At 37.4% G+C, this 19,853-nt stretch overlaps 1 protein-coding gene across 2 annotated transcripts; it reads left to right on the forward strand.

The window, feature by feature from the left end:
- Nucleotides 1–59: 59 nt before the first annotated feature.
- vdac1 (voltage-dependent anion channel 1) lies at nucleotides 60–14,910 on the forward strand. 2 transcript variants are annotated; one of them, XM_026929174.3, is made up of 9 exons: nucleotides 60–215; nucleotides 5,733–5,802; nucleotides 6,326–6,375; nucleotides 10,175–10,327; nucleotides 11,122–11,174; nucleotides 11,406–11,633; nucleotides 12,495–12,645; nucleotides 13,345–13,402; nucleotides 13,930–14,655. In XM_026929174.3, exons 1-9 carry the CDS (start codon nucleotides 66–68, stop codon nucleotides 14,019–14,021), a joined length of 1,005 nt encoding a protein of 334 aa, XP_026784975.2. In that variant the 5' UTR covers nucleotides 60–65; the 3' UTR covers nucleotides 14,022–14,655. The 2 variants fall into 2 exon arrangements, with proteins under 2 accessions (XP_026784975.2, XP_053096102.1); XM_053240127.1 differs by lacking the exon at nucleotides 60–215 and adding an exon at nucleotides 551–570 and having other exon boundaries at nucleotides 13,930–14,910.
- The last annotated feature ends 4,943 nt before the right edge of the window (nucleotides 14,911–19,853 follow it).

Raw genomic sequence — 19,853 nt, forward strand, 5'->3', positions numbered from 1 at the left:
TTGAGGGGTGTCTTTGTTTTTTCCTGGTCGGAAGTCGGGAATTACGAGTTACGACCTCTACTCGAATGCGGTACATGGCCAACATTAACTACGCATGTGCTTCACAAATAACGCAAACGTCGTTGCTCTTTAGCTCTTGCAGAGGAAGAGTCTCTGCGTACGCTCCATTTACCCAATTAACTGGGAAATCTCACCTGGTTGAACCGAAAATCAAGGTATCTATCAATTTATCATTTTCATCACTGATGTAGTTTCATCAAAGCTGTTGAACATAGATCTTTCTTGGCTTTTTGGTCAGTCCTATTGGAAGCCTAAACCCGATTTTACTATTTAGAAATCAGGTGATTTTAGCGTCTTGATCTTAGCCTTTTCTTAATGTTTTAAAAGTCGTACTTGGTTGATTTATTTATTTCTGAATACATCTACCTCACCCGAAAAGCTGGTTTAGTGGATTGCCGAATCACGCTTCTGTTCTCACATATTCATCTGGAGATGTCGCTTCCTGTGTTAGGATTGGCTTGTACGTCAAAAATCAGTGCTGGAGAAGGAGAGCTTCATCTTCATAAACAAGTAACGTTATTTGTCCAAAATTAATTAACTCTCTCTCATGGGCAACTTTGCACTTTCCAAACAAAAGGTACAAGAGGGAGACAGAGGTAAATACATTTACGTTAATGTAAATCACCATAACCAGACCATACACAACCTAATCAAGATACCAGCCCCCAGTCTACATCAAATTACAAGGTGTGCACAGTTAGTGTACTTCTCAGGTAGTCTAGCTTACAGCAACGCTGTATCGGACTTATTTATTTTTAATGTTTTCTTCAAAATAGCCGAAAATCCAATATTTGCACAACAGTTATTCTGAAGCACTTTTCATCTGCTCATAGAAAGATCAGTAATGTAGACAGAGACTTGAAACTTGCTGCACACTACCACCATGGCGAACACCAGATAGCTGCTTCTACTCTTAGGTCTAAGGTTTCAATTTTAAGAAAATCATCAATTTTAGTACTCCCGACTAGTATTTTGAAAAATTATAGACAATTCTCTGTACTATATACCTCTCTTTTCTTTCTTGTATTGTGCTATGTGTGGGGTGTAACCACTGGTTTTTAATCACAAATAGACTCTAGATTTTGTTATAAACACAAGTAAATATTGTTGAAATTCACAAAAATTTACAGTTTTAAAAAGTGTAAAATGCAGTGTTGTCAAGGTGATAGAGATATGAATTTTTGCCTGCATAATCAATGGTTCTAGTACTATTCATTAACCAAATACCATGTACCAACAGGGTTGTCTTCATGTGTTTCTAAATCAATGTACACCTAACATATTGCTGATGTCACCAGTATGGAAGGAATGGGAATTCCCCATAGTTCTTAGGATGTGCCACCAACAAGTTGTCAGTAACATTTTGTGCTGCCTAAAATATTTGCTTTTTTGAAGATTTTTTTAGAGATTGCTCAATCTTGTGTACCTTAAAAAGCTTGTGAAATCAGCACAGGCTCAATTGATACCATATTGTCTAGTGCAGTAGAACCCTGAATAAATTTTGCCTTGCTCTGTTGGTGTACTCTTAAATTCTGAAGCAGACTGCCACAAATTAAATCATACCCATAAGTATGGAACAGGTAAACTTTTACAGCAAATGATGTAGCGCACATCTGTTGATACAAGATCAACAACAAAGTCCGTGAGGAGATTAATGTAACATTTGAAATAGGCTTGAATCAGTGAGGTTTCTCTGGCTACTCTAGTACTTAATATGTTAACATTACACACATTTGTCAATAAACATTGCCATTTTATCATCAGTGCCATCAGAACCATCTACTGTAAATTGCTAGCATGTTGTAAGTCTATATCTACAATATGGACCTTTCTGGGACCTTTTCTGGAAAGTGCTCACATGAATCACATGAATGAATAATACAGATACAGCTTTGGCATTATCTGGTATTTCTGAGAAGTACCTCAGCTCTGACCAGAATATTTTACCAGAGCACAGCTTTTTTGGATCAATAAAATAAAAGCCAACAAAAAGTCAAGAAGTCCGACACCACTCGAAAATAAGATCAGCTATATTTTGTTATGCATCAATATCTGATAATCAATAGTTGGTAATTCTCAGTTTCAAATACCAGTCTTAACCTAGAATAAGTTTGAAATGGTTTGAAGATATGGATGCAGCCAACTTTTTGGAATTTGTTTGAACTGACATTGAATGACCCAAATTGATGTAAATGATCAGATATACTGCTAACCAGTTTACGTTAAATCCATTCCCCCCTGTGTTCTCAGTGGAAATGAATGCTCTGTGGGGAAGTGTGCTGAATAGTTGAGTTGATAAGACATGGGCACATTACTAACATTACTGTAGTATAGGGGTGTGTGTAGCGATACATCGTGATGCAAAAATGTGATGATGTGCATTGCGAAAATGTGCGGTTCACATTGTGTATATGAGCTTTCTATTAGTTATGCATCTAATGCAGTTGCACTGTTTGAACACCAGAGGTCCCAAACTGCTCAACCCATAGAGTTGAAATATATAGAGAGCACGATGACTGATAGCTCTGGAACACAACGTCCAACACACATTATAGGTTATATGGTTACACAACCACATTATAACTGTTAAAAAGAGCTCTTCAGTAGCTTTCAACCATCGCCAGCGTTGCACCTCTGCAGTCTACCATGCCTGAGAAAGAGGCTGTGGAACCTGTGCATTTTAACTGACTTTGGAGCTCTATTTCCAGATAAAATGACACCTCAGGCACTGCTATGGAGCTCATTATATTTCAATCGATCATTTTCCCCAGGTCAGGACTTTGTTTATTCAGTCAAATTTTTGGTAGAATTTGTAAATAAATTAATTTAAGATATGGTGAGTCTGTAGTACATTTATTTATTTATTTATTTATTTATTACAATATTAAACCTCTGTTCATAGCAAATTTTATTTTTTATTAAGTTTTATACAGACAAAAATGCACGTAATTCCTTTTTTATTTCTGAATTATAAACAATGCAGAATCTTTTGTCATAATTTTTATACATTATAATTTTGTTTGAAATATTCTAAGAATCAAATTGAATCAAATCATGAAGCCAGTATTGTGAATCGAATAGAATCGTGACCAGAGTGTATCTACTGTAGTACTTTAAATGTACACCAGTTGGAATATTCCGTGCAAAACACTTTCCAGGGCTGTCAGAAAAATCCATTTCGCCTTGTGTTGTTAAAAGCACACGGATGAAATTTGCATAGTTTGTATATAGTTCAGCGGTAAAATGGAGATAGATTGCCATCATCACTGCTGTATTTCAAAGCAATTTAAGTTGTAAATATTTTGTAATATATTAGGGGAAAAGGGCGTTTCCCCCAAGACCAGGTATGATGCATGATGAAGTTCCTCCCAATTAGATTGGATGCATTTCTCTGTAAATTGGCAGACAGAATATTTCCGAAGACTTCTGAATTTATTCTGCTGCTACCATCATGAGTTACTTCATTAATAAAGATGAGTGAGCCCATTCCAGAAGCATCCATGCAAGCCCAAACCATGACACTACCTCCTCCGTTCTTGACCGATGAGCTAGTATGTTTTGGATCGTGAGCAGATCCTTTCTTTCTCCATCACACGAGGCTAACCTTGGTTCCAGAACCTTTGTGGTTCATCTCTGTGATACCTTCACCCCTGCCCTGTGGAGGTTGTTGGTGGTGTCACTGCCTGTTGTTTTTGGGTTTTTCTTCACAGCTCTCACAATGTTTTCCTCGGCTGTCCTGTTCAGTGTCTGGTTGTTAGTATACCAGTGGTCTCTTTCTTTTTTAGGACATTCCAGATTGTTGTATTGGCTGTGGCCAATGCTTGTGCAATGGCTCAGCTCAATTTTCTCTCTTTTCTCAAATGGCTTGCTTTTCTCCCATAGACAGCTCTCTTCATTTTGGTTTATCCTTTTTAACAACAAATGAAGTCTTCATAGGTGAAACCCAGGGGTCAAGAGTAGGCATTCAGAACTATTATGTGTTTAAACAGTTAATCTAACAGGGCACATCTGGGCAACAAGAAACACCTATAAGCCACATGTTCCAATATTTTTAATCACTTGAAAAGTGGGTGGGTTCAAACAAAAGGTGCCTCGTTCTAAGTTGTTAAAAAGTCTACACACCCCTGTTAAAATGGCAGGTTTTTGTGATGTAAAAAATGAAACTAAGTTAAACCATGCCAGAACCTTTAATTTCACCTTTATTGTAAAATTGCGGCATATGAAAGTCAAGTGAGAAACAACCAGAAATGTTTTAGGGAAAAGAAGAAAAAACAAAAGATCTTCCAATACCCAGATTGCATAAGTGTGCACACCCTTTTATAATTGGGAATGTGAGCCACAAAGAGCTAACAAAGCAGGTTTGGGATCTCATTGTTGAAAAATATCAATCAGGAGAGGGTTACAAAAAAAAATTCCAAGGCATTGGATATACCATGGAACCACTATAATGACAACAATCAACAAATGAGAAGACCAGGAGAAGGCTGGTCAGGGAGGATGCCAAGAAGCCTTCACCAACAGTAAAAGAATTGCTGGCAAGTACTGGTTGCTCCCTACATGTGACAGCAATTCTTCACATCTGGGCTACACGGTGGCAAAAAAAAAAAATCCAAGACTGGCCAAAATTTGCAAATAAATAAATAAAATTAATTGGATGATTAATTTTTTTTTTTTTTTTTTTTTTTTGCGACTTTTGTCAATGTGTCGTGGTCTGATGAGAACAAAGCTGAACTGTTTTTTAATATCAAAAGAAATGTTTAAAAAAAAAAAAAAAAAAAAAGCACATCACCAAAAGGACCCAAAAGGACCCAAAAGGACGCCTCAGTGAAGCATGGAGGCATGGATGGAATATTGAATAGCTCCAAATACCAGTCAGTTTTTTTTATTTTTATTTTTCACTTTTCCCTAAAATGATTCTTGTTGTTTTTCACTTTAATTTCTAGGTTGCAATTTCACAATAAAGGTAGAAAAAATTTATCTTGTTTTAATTTATCTCAAAAACCTGCAATTTTAACAGGGGTGTGTAGACTTTTTATGTCCACTGTAAATATCAGGAAATAACATCTGAAATACTGGTCTGTCATCCCATATTAAACTTTTGATATCAAACTTGGAACGGCATGCATTATATGACTGTTTTTCATAATTCTGTTAACTAAACACCAGTGAAAGGCACTTTTTCTTTTCTCCTCTTTGGACATCGGACAGTACTATCACAAATGAGAACAAGAAAAACATAACAGTGTCAAAATGGGAACAATATGAATACAAATATAAAAAATATATATTAAAACACTATTTAACTTCATTTTTTCAGGAATTCAAATGACAGAAGTACCTCCCTTTTTAGGTACAAGTTCTTAATCTTTAAGTTGGGCTGATGTGGGGAGTTATGCGCTCCTCTATGCTGATTTTTGTGACAGCACACCACTAGTAGCTCCTTGCTCCAACCTTAGTGTTGTAAATCAGCTGCCGAAGAGTGGCTTTTGTGACATTGGCAATATAGGAGACATAGGAAAAGCTTTATCAATAGACATTTTTCTATCATCCTACAATATGGATCACCATATCGCACTATGTGTTGTTATGTAAATACAGCAGTGTTTTTGTGAATCTGCTGGATTGCTGTTTAGCTCCAAGGTGCAGACATAATGTGTTTGCCTGTTTTGCAGATTATGGAAGTTCCTCCAGCATACGTTGACCTGGGCAAGTCTGCCAAGGATATCTTTACCAAAGGATATGGTAAGGGTTGATTCCAGAGTTTGATTGTATTCCTGGAAAGTGAGTTGTCAGTTAAATATACAATATGACATATATATACACTGTGTGGGTGGAAGGAAGGAGTGAGCGAGCATACAGCTGTTTGCAAGGCCAGGAGCCCCAAACCCATTAAATGGTGGTGGGATTTGTTTTTGAGAACAGTTGTAAACCAGGCAATTTGCTTCAGTATCCGTAATCAGTAGTCATAATTTTGCAACATCATGACTGCCTTGACTGCATGGCAAAGATGGCATAAATTGAACAGTTAGTGGGTGTTCCAGTCTCTTCATGGCTACAATAGCACATTATGGTAGCCAAAATTGCACAGTCATATTCAAATTGTGTTACAGTATTTCTGTGGCTATAGTATTATAGAATCCAAAAGGGCATATTACTGAAGCTAATAGTATAGCAACATAGTTTGTATACTTTTAGATACTGAGAGATACTGTATTTGAGATGTGAATCACTGTGTGTGACTAATATCTTGCTTTTACATTTAAAGGCTTTGGTCTTATCAAGTTGGATTTGAAAACAAAGTCAGAAAATGGACTTGTAAGTAATAAACAGCATATTTTTAAAAAGCACTCAACTATATTATACTACAGTCAGGTCCAGAAGTATTTGGACAATGACCAAGTTTTTGTGATTTTTGCCTTTATACACCACCACAATGGATTTGAAATAAAACAATCAAGATGTGATCAAAGTGTAGACTTTTAGCTTTATTTTAAGAGGTTCCACAAAAATATGGCATTTACCATTTAGGAATTACAGCCATTTTCAGCAAAGTACCTCCATTTTCAGGGGCTCAAAGGTATTTGGGCAAAGTGACATAATTGTAAATATAACCATAATTTTAATACTTGTGCCTGCCTGAAGTCTGGATGTTCTCAAAACTCAAATTCTGAGTTTCCTCCCTGGAGATGCTTTGCCAGGCCTTCACTGCAGCCACCTTCATTTGCTGCTTGTTTGTTCTGCCTTCAGTCTTGTCTTCAGTAAGTGAAAAGCATGTTCTATTGGGTTGAGATCAGGCGACTGACTTGGCCACTGAAGAATATTCCATTTCTTTGCCTTCAAAAAGTCTTGAGTTGCTTTTGCAGTATGTTTAGGGTCATTATCCACCTGCACTGTGAAGCGGTGTCGTATCAGTTTTGTAGCATTTGACTGAATGTGAGCAGAGAGTATAGCCCTATACACCTCAGAATTCATCTTGCTATTTCTGTCAGCAGTCACATCATCAATAAACACCAGTGAGCCCGTTCCATTGGCAGCCATACATGCCCATGCCAGAACGCTGCCTCCACCATATTTGACACATGATGTGGTATACTTTGGATCATGAGCTGTTCCTTTCTTTCGCCATACTTTTCTCTTCCCATCATTCTGGCACAAGTTAATCTTGGTTTCATCAGTCCAAAGAATCTTATTCCAGAACATGGGAGGCTTTTTTTTAGATGTTTTCTGGCAAAGTCTTATCTGGCTTTCCTGTTCTTGAACGTTACCAGTGGTTTGCACCTTGTTGTAAACCCTCTGTATTTACATTCATGAAGGTGTCTTTTGATTGTAGATTTTGACAGGGATACACCTACTTTCTCCAGAGTATTCTTGACTTCTGTTGATGTTGTGAAGGGGTTTTTCTTCACCAAGGAAACGATTCTGAGATCATTCACTTTAGTTGTCTTCCATGGTCTTCCAGGCCTTTCGATGTTGTTGAGCTCACCAATGCTTTTTTTCTTTTTAAGAATGTACCCAACTGTTGATTTGGCCACACCTAAGGTTTTTGCTATCTCTCTCAGATTTATGTTGTTTTTTCAGCCTAATGATGGCCTCCTTCACTTGCATTGAGATCTCTTTGGACTTCATATTGGTAGCTCCAGTCGAACAGCTGCCAAATGCCAACTCAATATCTGATATCAACTCCAGACGTTTTATCTGCTTCGTTTGTCTTGAAGTAACAAGGGAATGGACCGCACCTGGTCAATTAACTTCTTGTCAGTCAATTGCCCAAATACCTTTGAGCCCCTGAAAATGGAAGCACTTTGCTTAAAATGGCTGTAATTCCTAAATGGTAAATGGCATATTTTTGTGGAACCTCTTAAAATAAAGCTGAAGTCTACACTTTGATCACATCTTGATTGTTTTATTTCAAATCCATTGTGGTGGTGTATAAAGGCAAAATCATCAAAACTCTGTCATTGTCCAAATACTTCCAGACCTGACTGTATATGCTCCATTAGATCATATGGATCATATGAACTTTTAAGCTTCTTTGTAGGCATAATTAAGAATATGCAGAGATATAAATTTATGAGAAAGTGAGAAATTGACTTAATACAGCCCCTGGCAAAAATTATGGAATCACCAGTCTTGGAGGATGTTCATTCAGTTGTTTAATTTTGTAGAAAAAAGGCAGGTCACAGACATGACACAAAACTAAAGTCATTTCAAATGTCAACTTTCTGGCTTTAAGAAACACTAAAAGAAATCAAGAAAACAAATGTAGTAGTCAGTAACAATTACTTTTTTAGACCAAGCAGAGGGAAAAAAATATGGAATCACTCAATTCCAAGGAAAAAATTATGGAATCATGAAAAACAAACAAACAAAAGAACACTTCAACACACTACTAGTACTTTGTTGCACCACCTCTGGCTTTTATAACAGCTTGCAGTCTCTGAGGCATGGACTTAATGAGTGACAAACAGTATTCTTCATCAATCTGGCTCCAACTTTCTCTGATTGCAGTTGCCAGATCAGTTTTGCAGGTTGGAGCCTTGTCATGGACCATTTTCTTCAACTTCCACCACAGATTTTCAATCGGATTAAGATCCAGACTATTTGCAGGCCATGACATTGACCTTATGTGTCTTTCTTCAAGGAATGTTTTCACAGTTTTTGCTCTATGACAAGATGCATCTTGAAAAATGATATCATCCCCAAACGTCTTTTTAATTGATGGGATAAGAAAAGTGTCCAAAATGTCAATGTAAACTTGTGCATTTATTGAAGATGTTATGACAACCATCTCCATCACCTGACATGCAACCCCATATCATCAATGACTGTGGAAATTTGCATGTTTTCTTCAGGCAGTTGTCTTCATAAATCTCATTGGAACGGCACCAAACAAAAGTTCCAGCATCATCACCTTGCCCAATGCAGATATGTGATTCATCACTGAAAATGACTTTCATCCAGTCATCCACAGTCCAAGATTGCTTTTCCTTAGCCCACTGTAACCTTGTTTTTTTCTGTTTAGGTGTTAACGATGGTTTTCGTTTAGCTTGTCTGTATGTAAATCCCATTTCCTTTAGGTGATTTCTCACGGTTCGGTCACAGACGTTGACTCCAGTTTCCTCCCATTTGTTCCTCATTTGTTTTGTTGTGCATTTTCTGTTTTCAAGACATATTGCCTTAAGTTTTCTGTCTTGACGCTTTGATGTCTTCCTTGGTCTACCAGTACGCTTGCCTTTAACAACCTTCCCATGTTGTTTGTACTTGGTCCAGATTTTAGACACAGCTGACTGTGAACAACCAACATCTTTTGAAACATTGCGTAATGATTTACCCTCTTTAAGGAGTTTGATAATTCTCTCCTTTGTTTCAATTGACATCTCTCGTTTTGGAGCCATGATTCATGTCAATCCACTTGGTGCAACAGCTCTCCAAGGTGTGATCACTCCTTTTTAACTGCAGATTAACGAGCAGATCTAATCTGATGCAGGTTGGAAAGGAAACTGACAGGGTGATTCCATAATTTTTTCCTCAGAATTGAGTGATTCCATATTTTTTTCCTCTGCTTGGTCTAAAAAAAGTAACTGTTACTGACTACCACATTTGTTTTCTTGATTTCTTTTAGTGTTTCTTAAAGCCAGAAAGTTGACATTTGAAATGACTAGTTTTGTGTCATGTCTGTGACCTGCCTTTTTTCTACAAAATTAAACAACTGAATGAACATCCTCCAAGACTGGTGATTCCATAATTTTTGCCAGGGGCTGTAGTCTTAACCAAATTGGCTAAACACCAGTATTATATCAGCCAATTATGCCTGCATTAAAATAGAGAACTGAGACAGTTATTGCTGACTTTTGTGAACTTAAATGCTTTACCCAGAAGTTTAAATATCGTGAAACTACATGAAACATCCTGGTGGCCAGAGTTAGTTCAAAAAGGCTTGGTGATGTCTCAAGCATACAAGATTCAGCATCATTTCATGACCAGGTTTTTTGGGTGATAGTGTTACAGAAGACACCCATAAAATTTAACAATTACAGGCTTGTAGGGCATTTATGGAGTATTTGTATAAATAGACTTCCATCTTATGCTTTCCTTTTCTTTGCCCCAAACTTAGGAATTCAAAAGCACAGGTTCTGCCAACACAGAGACCAGCAAAATAATGGGTGCTTTGGAGACAAGGTACAAATGGGCTGAAAATGGGCTGACCTTAACAGAGAAGTGGAACACTGACAACACTCTAGGAACAGAGATCATCCTGGAGGACCAGGTAAGATATGTAGCATAATGCGAATTAGCACCACCCTATTAACCCAGGTTAAGAAGTGAAGAGATGATGATGTGAGCTTGTGAAGATCATGAGCAGAAGCTTCTAGTTTTCCCTTGTAGGAGGACGTGTTAACAGTTGAAAACTTTGACAGGATAGAGCTGTATGAGAGGAGATCAGTTTCAAGTTGAGGTCTCCTCCACTTTCTGTCAACTACTCTTACTTCTCTCTGATTGCCGTGCAACACATCTGACAGCCAAGAAGCAGGGCGAGAAGACTTCCTAGGTTTAGAAGATAGAGGGCAGTGGAAGTCCATGGATGAAGATAGTGAAGAGAGGAGAGTGCTGTTGGTTAATTCAAGCAGTAAAGAGGAAAAGCTGGGGTCTGGAAGCCTTGATAGAGTGCTGGAAGCTACTGAGGAAGGAGCGATAGAGTGAAGGTTGCAGCGAGTAGAGGAGAGGTATGAATATTTGATGTCAGGCAGGACAGGGAGGTTGAGGGTGAAGGATACCAAGGGATGATCTAAGATGTGGAGCATGGTAAAATTGATGTCTATAGCTGAGGAGGGCTGGCTGAAGTCCAGGTCTAGAACATTTCCTCCCTTGTGTGTTGGCAGGAAGCTGTTGAATGTCAGGGAGAAAGAGCATGGAATTCAAATGATGAAATGTTGAGATCCCTCAGAGCGTCTGTTTAGCTGTGAGGATACAGTATAAAGACAGGTTATCCAAAGTATTCCTACAAAACTTGCTCATAGAAACTTTGATAATTTTATCATTTGGTCCTTCTCCTGTCTATAGCTAGCCAAGGGGCTGAAGCTGACCTTTGATGCCTCCTTTTCTCCAAATACAGGGTATGAAACAAAATTTTATGTGCTGTGGTCTTTTCTATAAATGCCAGTTTGTATTTTTCATAGTATACATTTTTAAAAAATACAAAACAGTATTTTATTTTGTGTGTTTAATTTTTAAAAATTACACATAATATTCCACTAGATAGCTCCTTCTTCTAACCTAATTAAACATTGTCATTATGAATACTGTGAATCTTATATCACCTCAACTGACTTTTTTCCTCTAACTAGCAAGAAGAGTGGCAAGATCAAGACTAACTACAAGCGAGAGCACATAAATCTTGAATGTGATGTAGACTACGATATTAATGGCACTGCTGTGCATGGTGCAGTGGTGGTGGGCTATGACGGCTGGCTTGCTGGCTACCAGATTACTTTTGAGGCCAGGAAGAACAGAGTCACTCAGAGCAACTTTGCCATTGGCTACAAGACCAAAGAATTTCAACTTCACACAAATGTGTATGTTTGATCAAGTAACTTTTTTTCCACACCCTGTTTTCAGTAATCCAGGCCATCTTGAACATTCTGTTAGTAGTAAATCAAGGTAGATTGTCTTGCAGATCGTTTCAGTCAACTAAGACACCTCAGTTCTACTTAAAGGGAAATGCTATGTTAATCATGTCATTTTGTTTACAAACACTAAAGCGGTCTCTACACCACCAAAACATTATGGATATTTAGGAGTGTGCAGCCAGCTCTTCAAACTGGAAGACCATAAAAGAGATTTGAAAGTGAAGTTATTGAGTCTTCTGCCAAAGAAGATGCTACACAGCAATTCTGCCTCTGTTCAGTACAAAACGGAGAGCAGAGAAGCTCCATGCCCAAATAAAAAAAAAAAGGAGCTGAACTGAAGTAGGAATTGCTTGTCCTCACCCATGTAACCAGTAATAAGATGGTTAGTAAGGTGCTAACAAAGTAGATAATCATGTAACATTGATACCCAACGTTATGTTAGTTACATGTGTTGTGGCAAACTTCAGTTATTTGTCTCACCATATTTTTGGAAAGACCCACAGTTGCTCTTTGCTTGCCTCCTGCTACTCTTCATACAGGTGCAGTTCTGTATATTCTGGCTCGAACATATAAGGTTGATTGTGCAACTGTGCTACAGTAACTCAAAAAATCCTCACCCATTGAGTTATTTTTGTCACTTGAGTAATCCATTGGCTCCATCACAATAATTTACATACAAAGCAAAGTGATTGCTTAAAAGTTTTTTAAAAATTTGCATCCACCTCCAGAATACCAATCAGAAGGGGGTTTCCCCAGTATTTGATTGTCTGATGGTAGTTTTTAAAATGCCACTTTTTTTACTGGCAGCAATGATGGAACTGAATTTGGTGGATCGATCTACCAGAAGGTGAATGACAAGCTTGAGACAGCAGTCAATCTTGCGTGGACTGCTGGAAACAGTAATACCCATTTTGGAATTGCGGCGAAGTATCAGACTGATGAAAATGCTTCATTCTCGGTAAGTATTTGGTTTGTGAAATGACTTTCTCACTAGTGTGTTCAGAGTGTTTACCAGTGGTGGATAGTGGATTTTAAAAGGGGAAGCACAGGTGTGTTTGTTGTAGTGAAGTATATATGTATGTTCTGTTTTCTCCATTTTATCTGTTGGTCTCCCTTTCTTTTTAATTCTCAGTCTCTCATCATAATTGAAAGCATCAAAAGACTTTTCAAAATCAGGTTGACAAATTAGTAGTGTTTGCCAGCTAAGCTGTTAACCAGCTCAGTTTCACTGAAGAAGGTAGTGACAGCTAGATATCTAGACCTATAAATAAACAAAAAAAATATACCACAAATGATTAAACTTAACTTTATATTTACAGTTGATTTACAATATTTACTAATTACAATGATAAACTAACAAGCTATACTAGTTGTGTAAAACTGTTATGGAGTTGGGTACTTACTGACTGCTGCAGAGCTCCAAGCCCTCTGTCTGACTGGCTCATATAGAGAAGCTGTGCATCTTCTCCATACATTTAACATAGAAACATTTCATTGACACATATCTGTACATTACCTCAATGAGACTCAAGTTATTATAAACCTATACTGTGACTCAAGGACTAAGATTCTAAATGTTATGTTAGAAGTATTGGCAGCAAAAAATGTTATGATTATGTTGAAAGTGTTTTGCTCATGTGTTGTATCTGTTCCACAGGCCAAAGTGAACAACTCGAGTCTTATTGGCATGGGATACACTCAGACCCTGAAGCCAGGTAAATACAACATATCCTAAATTTCAACCTCAAGAAGTTTCTCACAGGTTCCATCATTCTTTTCCTTATTTAATTTTTGTTATTTGTAGTAGTGATAACTAGTTAACTAGTTGACACACATTTTTATTAAAGAAATTTTATTTTAAACTAATAATAAATTTAAATTTATTGACATTTGTACATTTCAATAAGGCTAAGAACAGAAGAACATAAATACAAGCTCTGATATTGGGACCGGTGTAATTTTGGCATAATTTTTTTACACATCCTTTAGGCACAATGTTATTGAATTTATTTCTTTCACTTTCAATTTTAAAACATACAGGTTTACTGGGATTAGTAATTTTACTGTCATAATGTGTGCTTCTCACTGTATGTGTTATTAAGTTATTTATATATTCCCATAGTTTCAGTACTATATTACTTATATTTGTACAAATGGTCTTTGGTAACAATATGTTGCTTTGCTCATAATTCTTATTTATATATAACGGATGAGAATGGCCTAACATTGATTTCTGTCTTAGGAGTTAAGCTGACCCTCTCTACCCTTCTTGATGGGAAGAACATAAATACAGGCAGACACAAGCTTGGCCTAGGGCTGGAGTTTGAAGCATAGGAAAGAATAAATGGAAAGGAAAATAAATAATAGAATACCCATACCGTGTGCTTTAATGTAGGTCTGTCAGTTGTTATTGTTATATGTTCATTACACTACAGTATAACATTTAAGGGATGTCTGAAGATCACTGTGCGTGGGCTTACAAACCATGAGTAGATGTTTGTAAATAATTTTAATGTCTCTTTTTACTGGACACTTCCAAACAATTACAAACATGTTTTCAGTGCTGATCATGATTTTTTTAATATTCTGAGATGGTGTGTGGAAAGAATATTTCTCCAAAAGCTCCAAGAGATTACTCTTTACCATTACTACTCATTCAAAGTGTGATTATAAAAGGGAAAATGAAAGTGTTTAAAGCAGATCTGTAATTGAAAGTATCAATGCTCTGGGTTTGTGTGCTGTGCCTGCTAACAAGTTGTCTATGTGATCGAACTCCTCCTCTGAGTAACAACATGAAACGCTAGCTGTATGCTATTTCCAGCCAACGTTCCATTGGAAAGGAGAGAAAATGTGATAGAAACTACAGATGTTTATCAGTTGAAACAGATATTGTTAAATATATTTTTATTTATTTTTAAAGTTTAAATGTTAATCAATACACCATTATTAAAAAGCGAAAACACTAGGATTCACTGAGCAGATGTGATTTTGTGTGTGTGCCATAAATTTGTCTGTGAAACGGACCTTGTCTTTAAAATAATAATTATACTGTCTACATAATCTCATGAAAACGAGCAAAAATCCAAAAATAATAACATGCAATGAGTGACATTATGAGCTCAAGCATGCAGTGGCATTGTATAATTTTACACAGTAAGGTTTTTTTATGTAGTGTATTTCTTTTTACCAGAATACTGGTTATAAAATTGTGGCACTCTTAAAATGAATACCTTGTAATTTTTATTGGAGAGAGTAACAGCACTGAGTCCATTTGTGTAATGTCTAAAACGGTTGGGGACATCTGCAGAGGGATATTGGTCCACTCCTCTGTGCAGAACATTTTAAGCTCCTCTGTTTAGACCACAGGTTTCAGTAAAGTTCAAAATCCATAGACTGAGATGGGTATTGCAAAACATTGATTTTATGTTTCCTTAACCATTTCTGTGTTGATTTAGAAGTATGTTTGGCTCATCAGCTTGTTTAAAAAAAAAAGCACTATCTATGGCTGGGTCTGACACTGCTGGCAGAGACAACCAGGTTTAGGGCTGATATAACCTGGCACCAAGTGATTTTCAGGAGGCTCCAGGCAGAAGTACAGCATCAAGATGGGTCATGCAGGACTGGACAGCAGATAGAGTTAGGATCATCAGCGTCTTATCAGGCAGCAGGAGTAAAGTGTAGCTCAAGAGAGGGAAAAACAGAGAATATTAGGTATGTGCTTTTAGTGGTTTAGTTCTAATGAACTAAGGGATTGTTGTTATGAAAGTGGTGCTTAATAGTTGAATTTTGAAAGTTGACAACCACAAGAATCTGTTAAACTGAAATTCTAAAACTGATCTTTGGGGTCTTCTCCCCAACCCCCACCACCCTTCCCCACTGTGTGGAGTGGGGGACAGTGTGCTCATGGATCCAATTCCTGGCCATTTTTTCCCCAACTGTGTTGAAACTTATTTTCCATATGTGCAATCTCATATTTCTATCCCTGGTGTTACTTCACAGAAATTCTTGCAACTAATGAGGTGGTATAATCACATTTCAGAAGTGCAAAATAGTCCTTTATAGTACACACAAAAAAGTAGATGATGGACTGCCATCCATTCTTAAGTTATCGTAACAATGTCCAACAAGTATCACAATTTTTAATAACAAACAGATTGACTAAGCAGTGAATACCTACCCAATCTGCCATCAGTATCACTTAGGAGCTGCAGATTTTGTTTACAGAGGCAATCAAATAAATGAGCTATGAACTGTTACCTGAGGTAGCAATAAAAACATTAAACCTACATCAAAGAGCTTATTTGACATAGCACTACTTACATTACATTTACATTTATGGCATTTGGCAGACGCCCTTATCCAGAGCGACTTACAATAGTGCTTTGAAGTCTATCAAAAATACATTCTGATATTGGCTCGGTAGGTCACAAACTAGGAATATCATCACTCCAAAACTCTGTTGGGGAGGTTTTTTTTTTTTTTTTTTTTTTTTTGTGAAAGTGCTAATTTAAGTATTTTATGAAGAGGTAAGTCTTTAGCCGTTCGTTTGAAGACTGCCAGTGACTCAGCTGTTCGGACATCTAGGGGAAGTTCATTCCACCACCTTGGTGCCAGAACAGAGAAGAGTCTCGATGCATGCCTTCCTTGTACTCTGAGAGATGGAGGGATCAGTCGAGCAGTGCTAGAGGATCGGAGGGAGCGTGGTGGCGCTCGAGGTGTGATAAGTGTTTTGAGATAAGTGGGTGCTGGTCCGTTTTTGGCTTTGTAGGCGAGCATCAGCGTTTTAAATCTGATGCGGGCAGCTACAGGAAGCCAGTGGAGGGAGCGCAGCAATGGGGTGGTGTTGTTTTATTCATTATTTAATATTACTTTTGGACACATAATGTATTAAGTATGTGGACATCCCATCTTTACACCCATATGTGGACCTTCCCCAAACTATTGCCACAAAGTTGTAAGCACACAGTCTTCTAGAATGAGTGTATGCTGTAGCATTAAGATTTCCCCTCACTGGAACCAACGCTCCAACAACAGTTAACTAACAGTTAACAAAAACCTTGACTAAACAGATACACTATATGGTCAAAAAGTATGCAGCATCTGATCACACCTAGACTAGTGCCCAGTCCAAATCCATGGGCATTAACACAGAGTTGGTCCCACCTTTGCTGTTATAATGACCTCCGCTTTTATGGGAAGGCTTTCCACTAGATTCTGAAATCTGGCTGGATTTGTGCTCCTTCAGCCACAAGCACATTAGTAAGGTCAGGCACCGATGTCAAGGCCTGGTGGTCAGTTGACATTCCAGTTCATCCCAAAGGTGTTCAGTGGGGTTGAGGTCAGGGCTTGGGCCACTTGAGTTCTTCCACATCAACCTTGGCAAACCATGTTTTTACTGACCTCGCTTTGTACACAGGGGCATTGTCATGATGAAACAGTTTTGGGCCGTTTAGTTCCAGTAAACGGAAATCTTAATACTACACCATACAAAGACATTCTATACAATTGTGTGCTTACAACTTTGTGGCAACAGTTTAGGGAAGGCCCACATATGGGTGTGAAATTCAAGTGTTCACATAGTTTTGGCCATATAGTGTAGATTTTCAGCCGAGACTTAAAGATTGAGAGTGTGTCTGAGCCCCGAACACTAATTGAAAGACTGTGGGGATTTGTAAGAAAAAGCTCTGCCCCCAGTTGTACAGCATGTCTAAAAAGTCTCCATACACAGGAGACTATGGATGCCAGCACCACGTCAGTTGTGCCTTTGACAGATACACAACATTTCCAGTCTTTTTTAATTTGTTAATAACTTTGGCCATAGTGTCATTTATGATGTGCTTGCCATGTTTCCTGTTAAAGTCCATTGCCACTTTGTGACAGCTTCCTGATCCAGCCATGAGAATAATGTCAACAGCATTCTTAAAGGCTATCTGAAAAAAATATAAAAACTATGTATTTTTTACTAAGTAATTTTGGAAGACATTTTGCTAAAAAGTGTTAATTTCCCCTATGTACCTTTCGATCAAAGCAGGCAGAGCAGATCATAAAACACCAAAAGTTTGTTCAGGTACTGCAGTGTGAGACCACTAATGCTTTAAAGGTCATTAGTAGTATTTTATAATCAGTGCAAATTTTTTCTGGGAGCCAACACATTGTAGATAAGATAGGGGTGAAATCAAATCTTCTGTTTCTAGTAAGGACTCTGCTTCATTTAGGCTAACTGGAGCTTGTTCATGCACTTACAAGAACATCCATACAGCAATGCATTACAATAGTCCAACCTATAGGTAACAAAGGTATGAACTTTTTTCTGCATCATATTATATTTATATTATATATTTATATTATATTTTTTAATCTTATCTAAATGCTATTCTAGTAGTATTATCTATAGGAGCTTTAAATGAGAGACTGGAGTCATTAATCCCACCAAGGTCTTTCACTGCTGCACATGATGTAACTGAAAGGCCATCCAGAGTTACTACATAAACAATTTAGTTTAGCCTATCTGCCTATGTACATATTTTTGGATAGCACTGGTCTGTCTATTTTGTGTAAAGTTAAATAAAAATTAAATGGATGTAAATGAGACTCTTGACACTCTGTCGCACAGGGCTGGTGCCTGACCATAACATAACTTGAAATTTGTGTGCTGTATCCATGGGAGCACAAAATGCAACTTTAACACAAAGTGCTCTTTGTTCAAAACTTCTCCCTTTACTGTAAAATATGCATATTAAAAAATAAATAAAAAATGTAAATGCACAAAATAAACCAAATGAATTGCCATTAACATCACTCATATGTTCTAATGAACCGATAGTAGCTACAAACCACAATTCTATGAAAGTCAAAAGTAGGATAAAATATTACCTCGTGTTAGCTAACTACCTGGCCTCAAAGTTAACATTAAAGTAAAAATAACATATCAGTTCCATAACCAGAAACAGTGCCCCCAGTGGCAGATTCTATTAAATAGAACAATAAAGACGCCATAGATTAACATAATGTTCATGCATCATTACTGTAGCAGATGGCAGCCATGCTTTTAAATAACTCAGTCATCATTAGAAATCCATGCAATACACCAAATTTCAACTTAATTGACTTACAGTTCTTGAGAAACAGCTATTCGAACTTAACCCTGCCCCCTTACAAATGACCATGGCTGATATTGTCAGAATCATATGCAGAACACGCAGTTTGAGTAAATTAAGCTCCGTCCTAACAACATTTGATTGGTATGTGGCAGTCATATCGTTTACAAATCTCAACACATTTTTGATAATTGAGAGGTTTTTTTGTTTTTTTTTTTTATAATTGAGGTTCCTTGAGGCCTGGAGCCTCCTTCACCAGAGAATCACCCACTGCTGCTCTGCATGGCCCCACATGGATATCCTAAAGATCACCATGAAATTGCCGTGGATTGCTCATCTTTTTGATACCCTAAAGATTGCTGTGGATGTTCTTACTTGGATAGCCTATAGTCTGCACTTGCAACAAAAAAAAAAGTTTAAGCTCAAGTCTCTGAACCACTGAAATCACTGAACAGTGGATAACTTCACCTGGATAGACTTAAGGTTAAAACACTAATGAAATGCCTCATACAAAAATGACTCATACTCAAGATCCTTTCAAAACACTTAGCATTGTTTTAATCTATCATGTACACCTGTGGATGAGTAATGACTCATAATTGCACTATCCAGTGTCATAGTCCAGAAGAGGATGGGTTCTCTTTCTCATGCCACCGTTGCCTCTGGCTGGCTCATTAGGGACTAATTTAAATCTATATCAGAATTTCTGTAAAGCTGCTTTGTGACAATATCCATGGTTAAAAGTGCTATATAAATTGAACTGAATTGAAGTTTAGACACAACTGACATCAACTGTTGAGATTAAAACCTAGGACGAGTTCCTAAAAATTGATTTTCCATATTAGGCAAATTATCCAAAATTTGGGTGGGAATAAATGGTGCAAAAGACAGATTTATGTGGAAACACAGCAACCATAAGCAGACAATTAGACAATCTGAGTGATGTTGCAGAGAGTACCATAAGGTGCCTGAATGGATGGATATACCATACAAGTTTTATTGCAGGTCAGACGCCCCTCAGTATTTTGACACCAATTTCGTTAAGATATGTCAAATAATAAATAAATAA

The sequence above is a fragment of the Pangasianodon hypophthalmus genome, chromosome 15, assembly GCF_027358585.1.
Source record: "Pangasianodon hypophthalmus isolate fPanHyp1 chromosome 15, fPanHyp1.pri, whole genome shotgun sequence".
Classification (NCBI taxonomy): Eukaryota; Metazoa; Chordata; class Actinopteri; order Siluriformes; family Pangasiidae; genus Pangasianodon; species Pangasianodon hypophthalmus.

What these genes read in the sequence shown, in the direction of transcription:
- vdac1 (XM_026929174.3), top strand. Translation starts at nt 66, where the DNA reads ATGCGGTACATGGCCAACATTAACTACGCATGTGCTTCACAAATAACG. An exon ending in TATCTTTACCAAAGGATATG is followed by an intron (nt 5,803 to 6,325) that starts GTAAGGGTTGAT and finishes TTACATTTAAAG; the next exon opens with GCTTTGGTCTTATCAAGTTG. An exon ending in AGATCATCCTGGAGGACCAG is followed by an intron (nt 10,328 to 11,121) that starts GTAAGATATGTA and finishes TCCTGTCTATAG; the next exon opens with CTAGCCAAGGGGCTGAAGCT.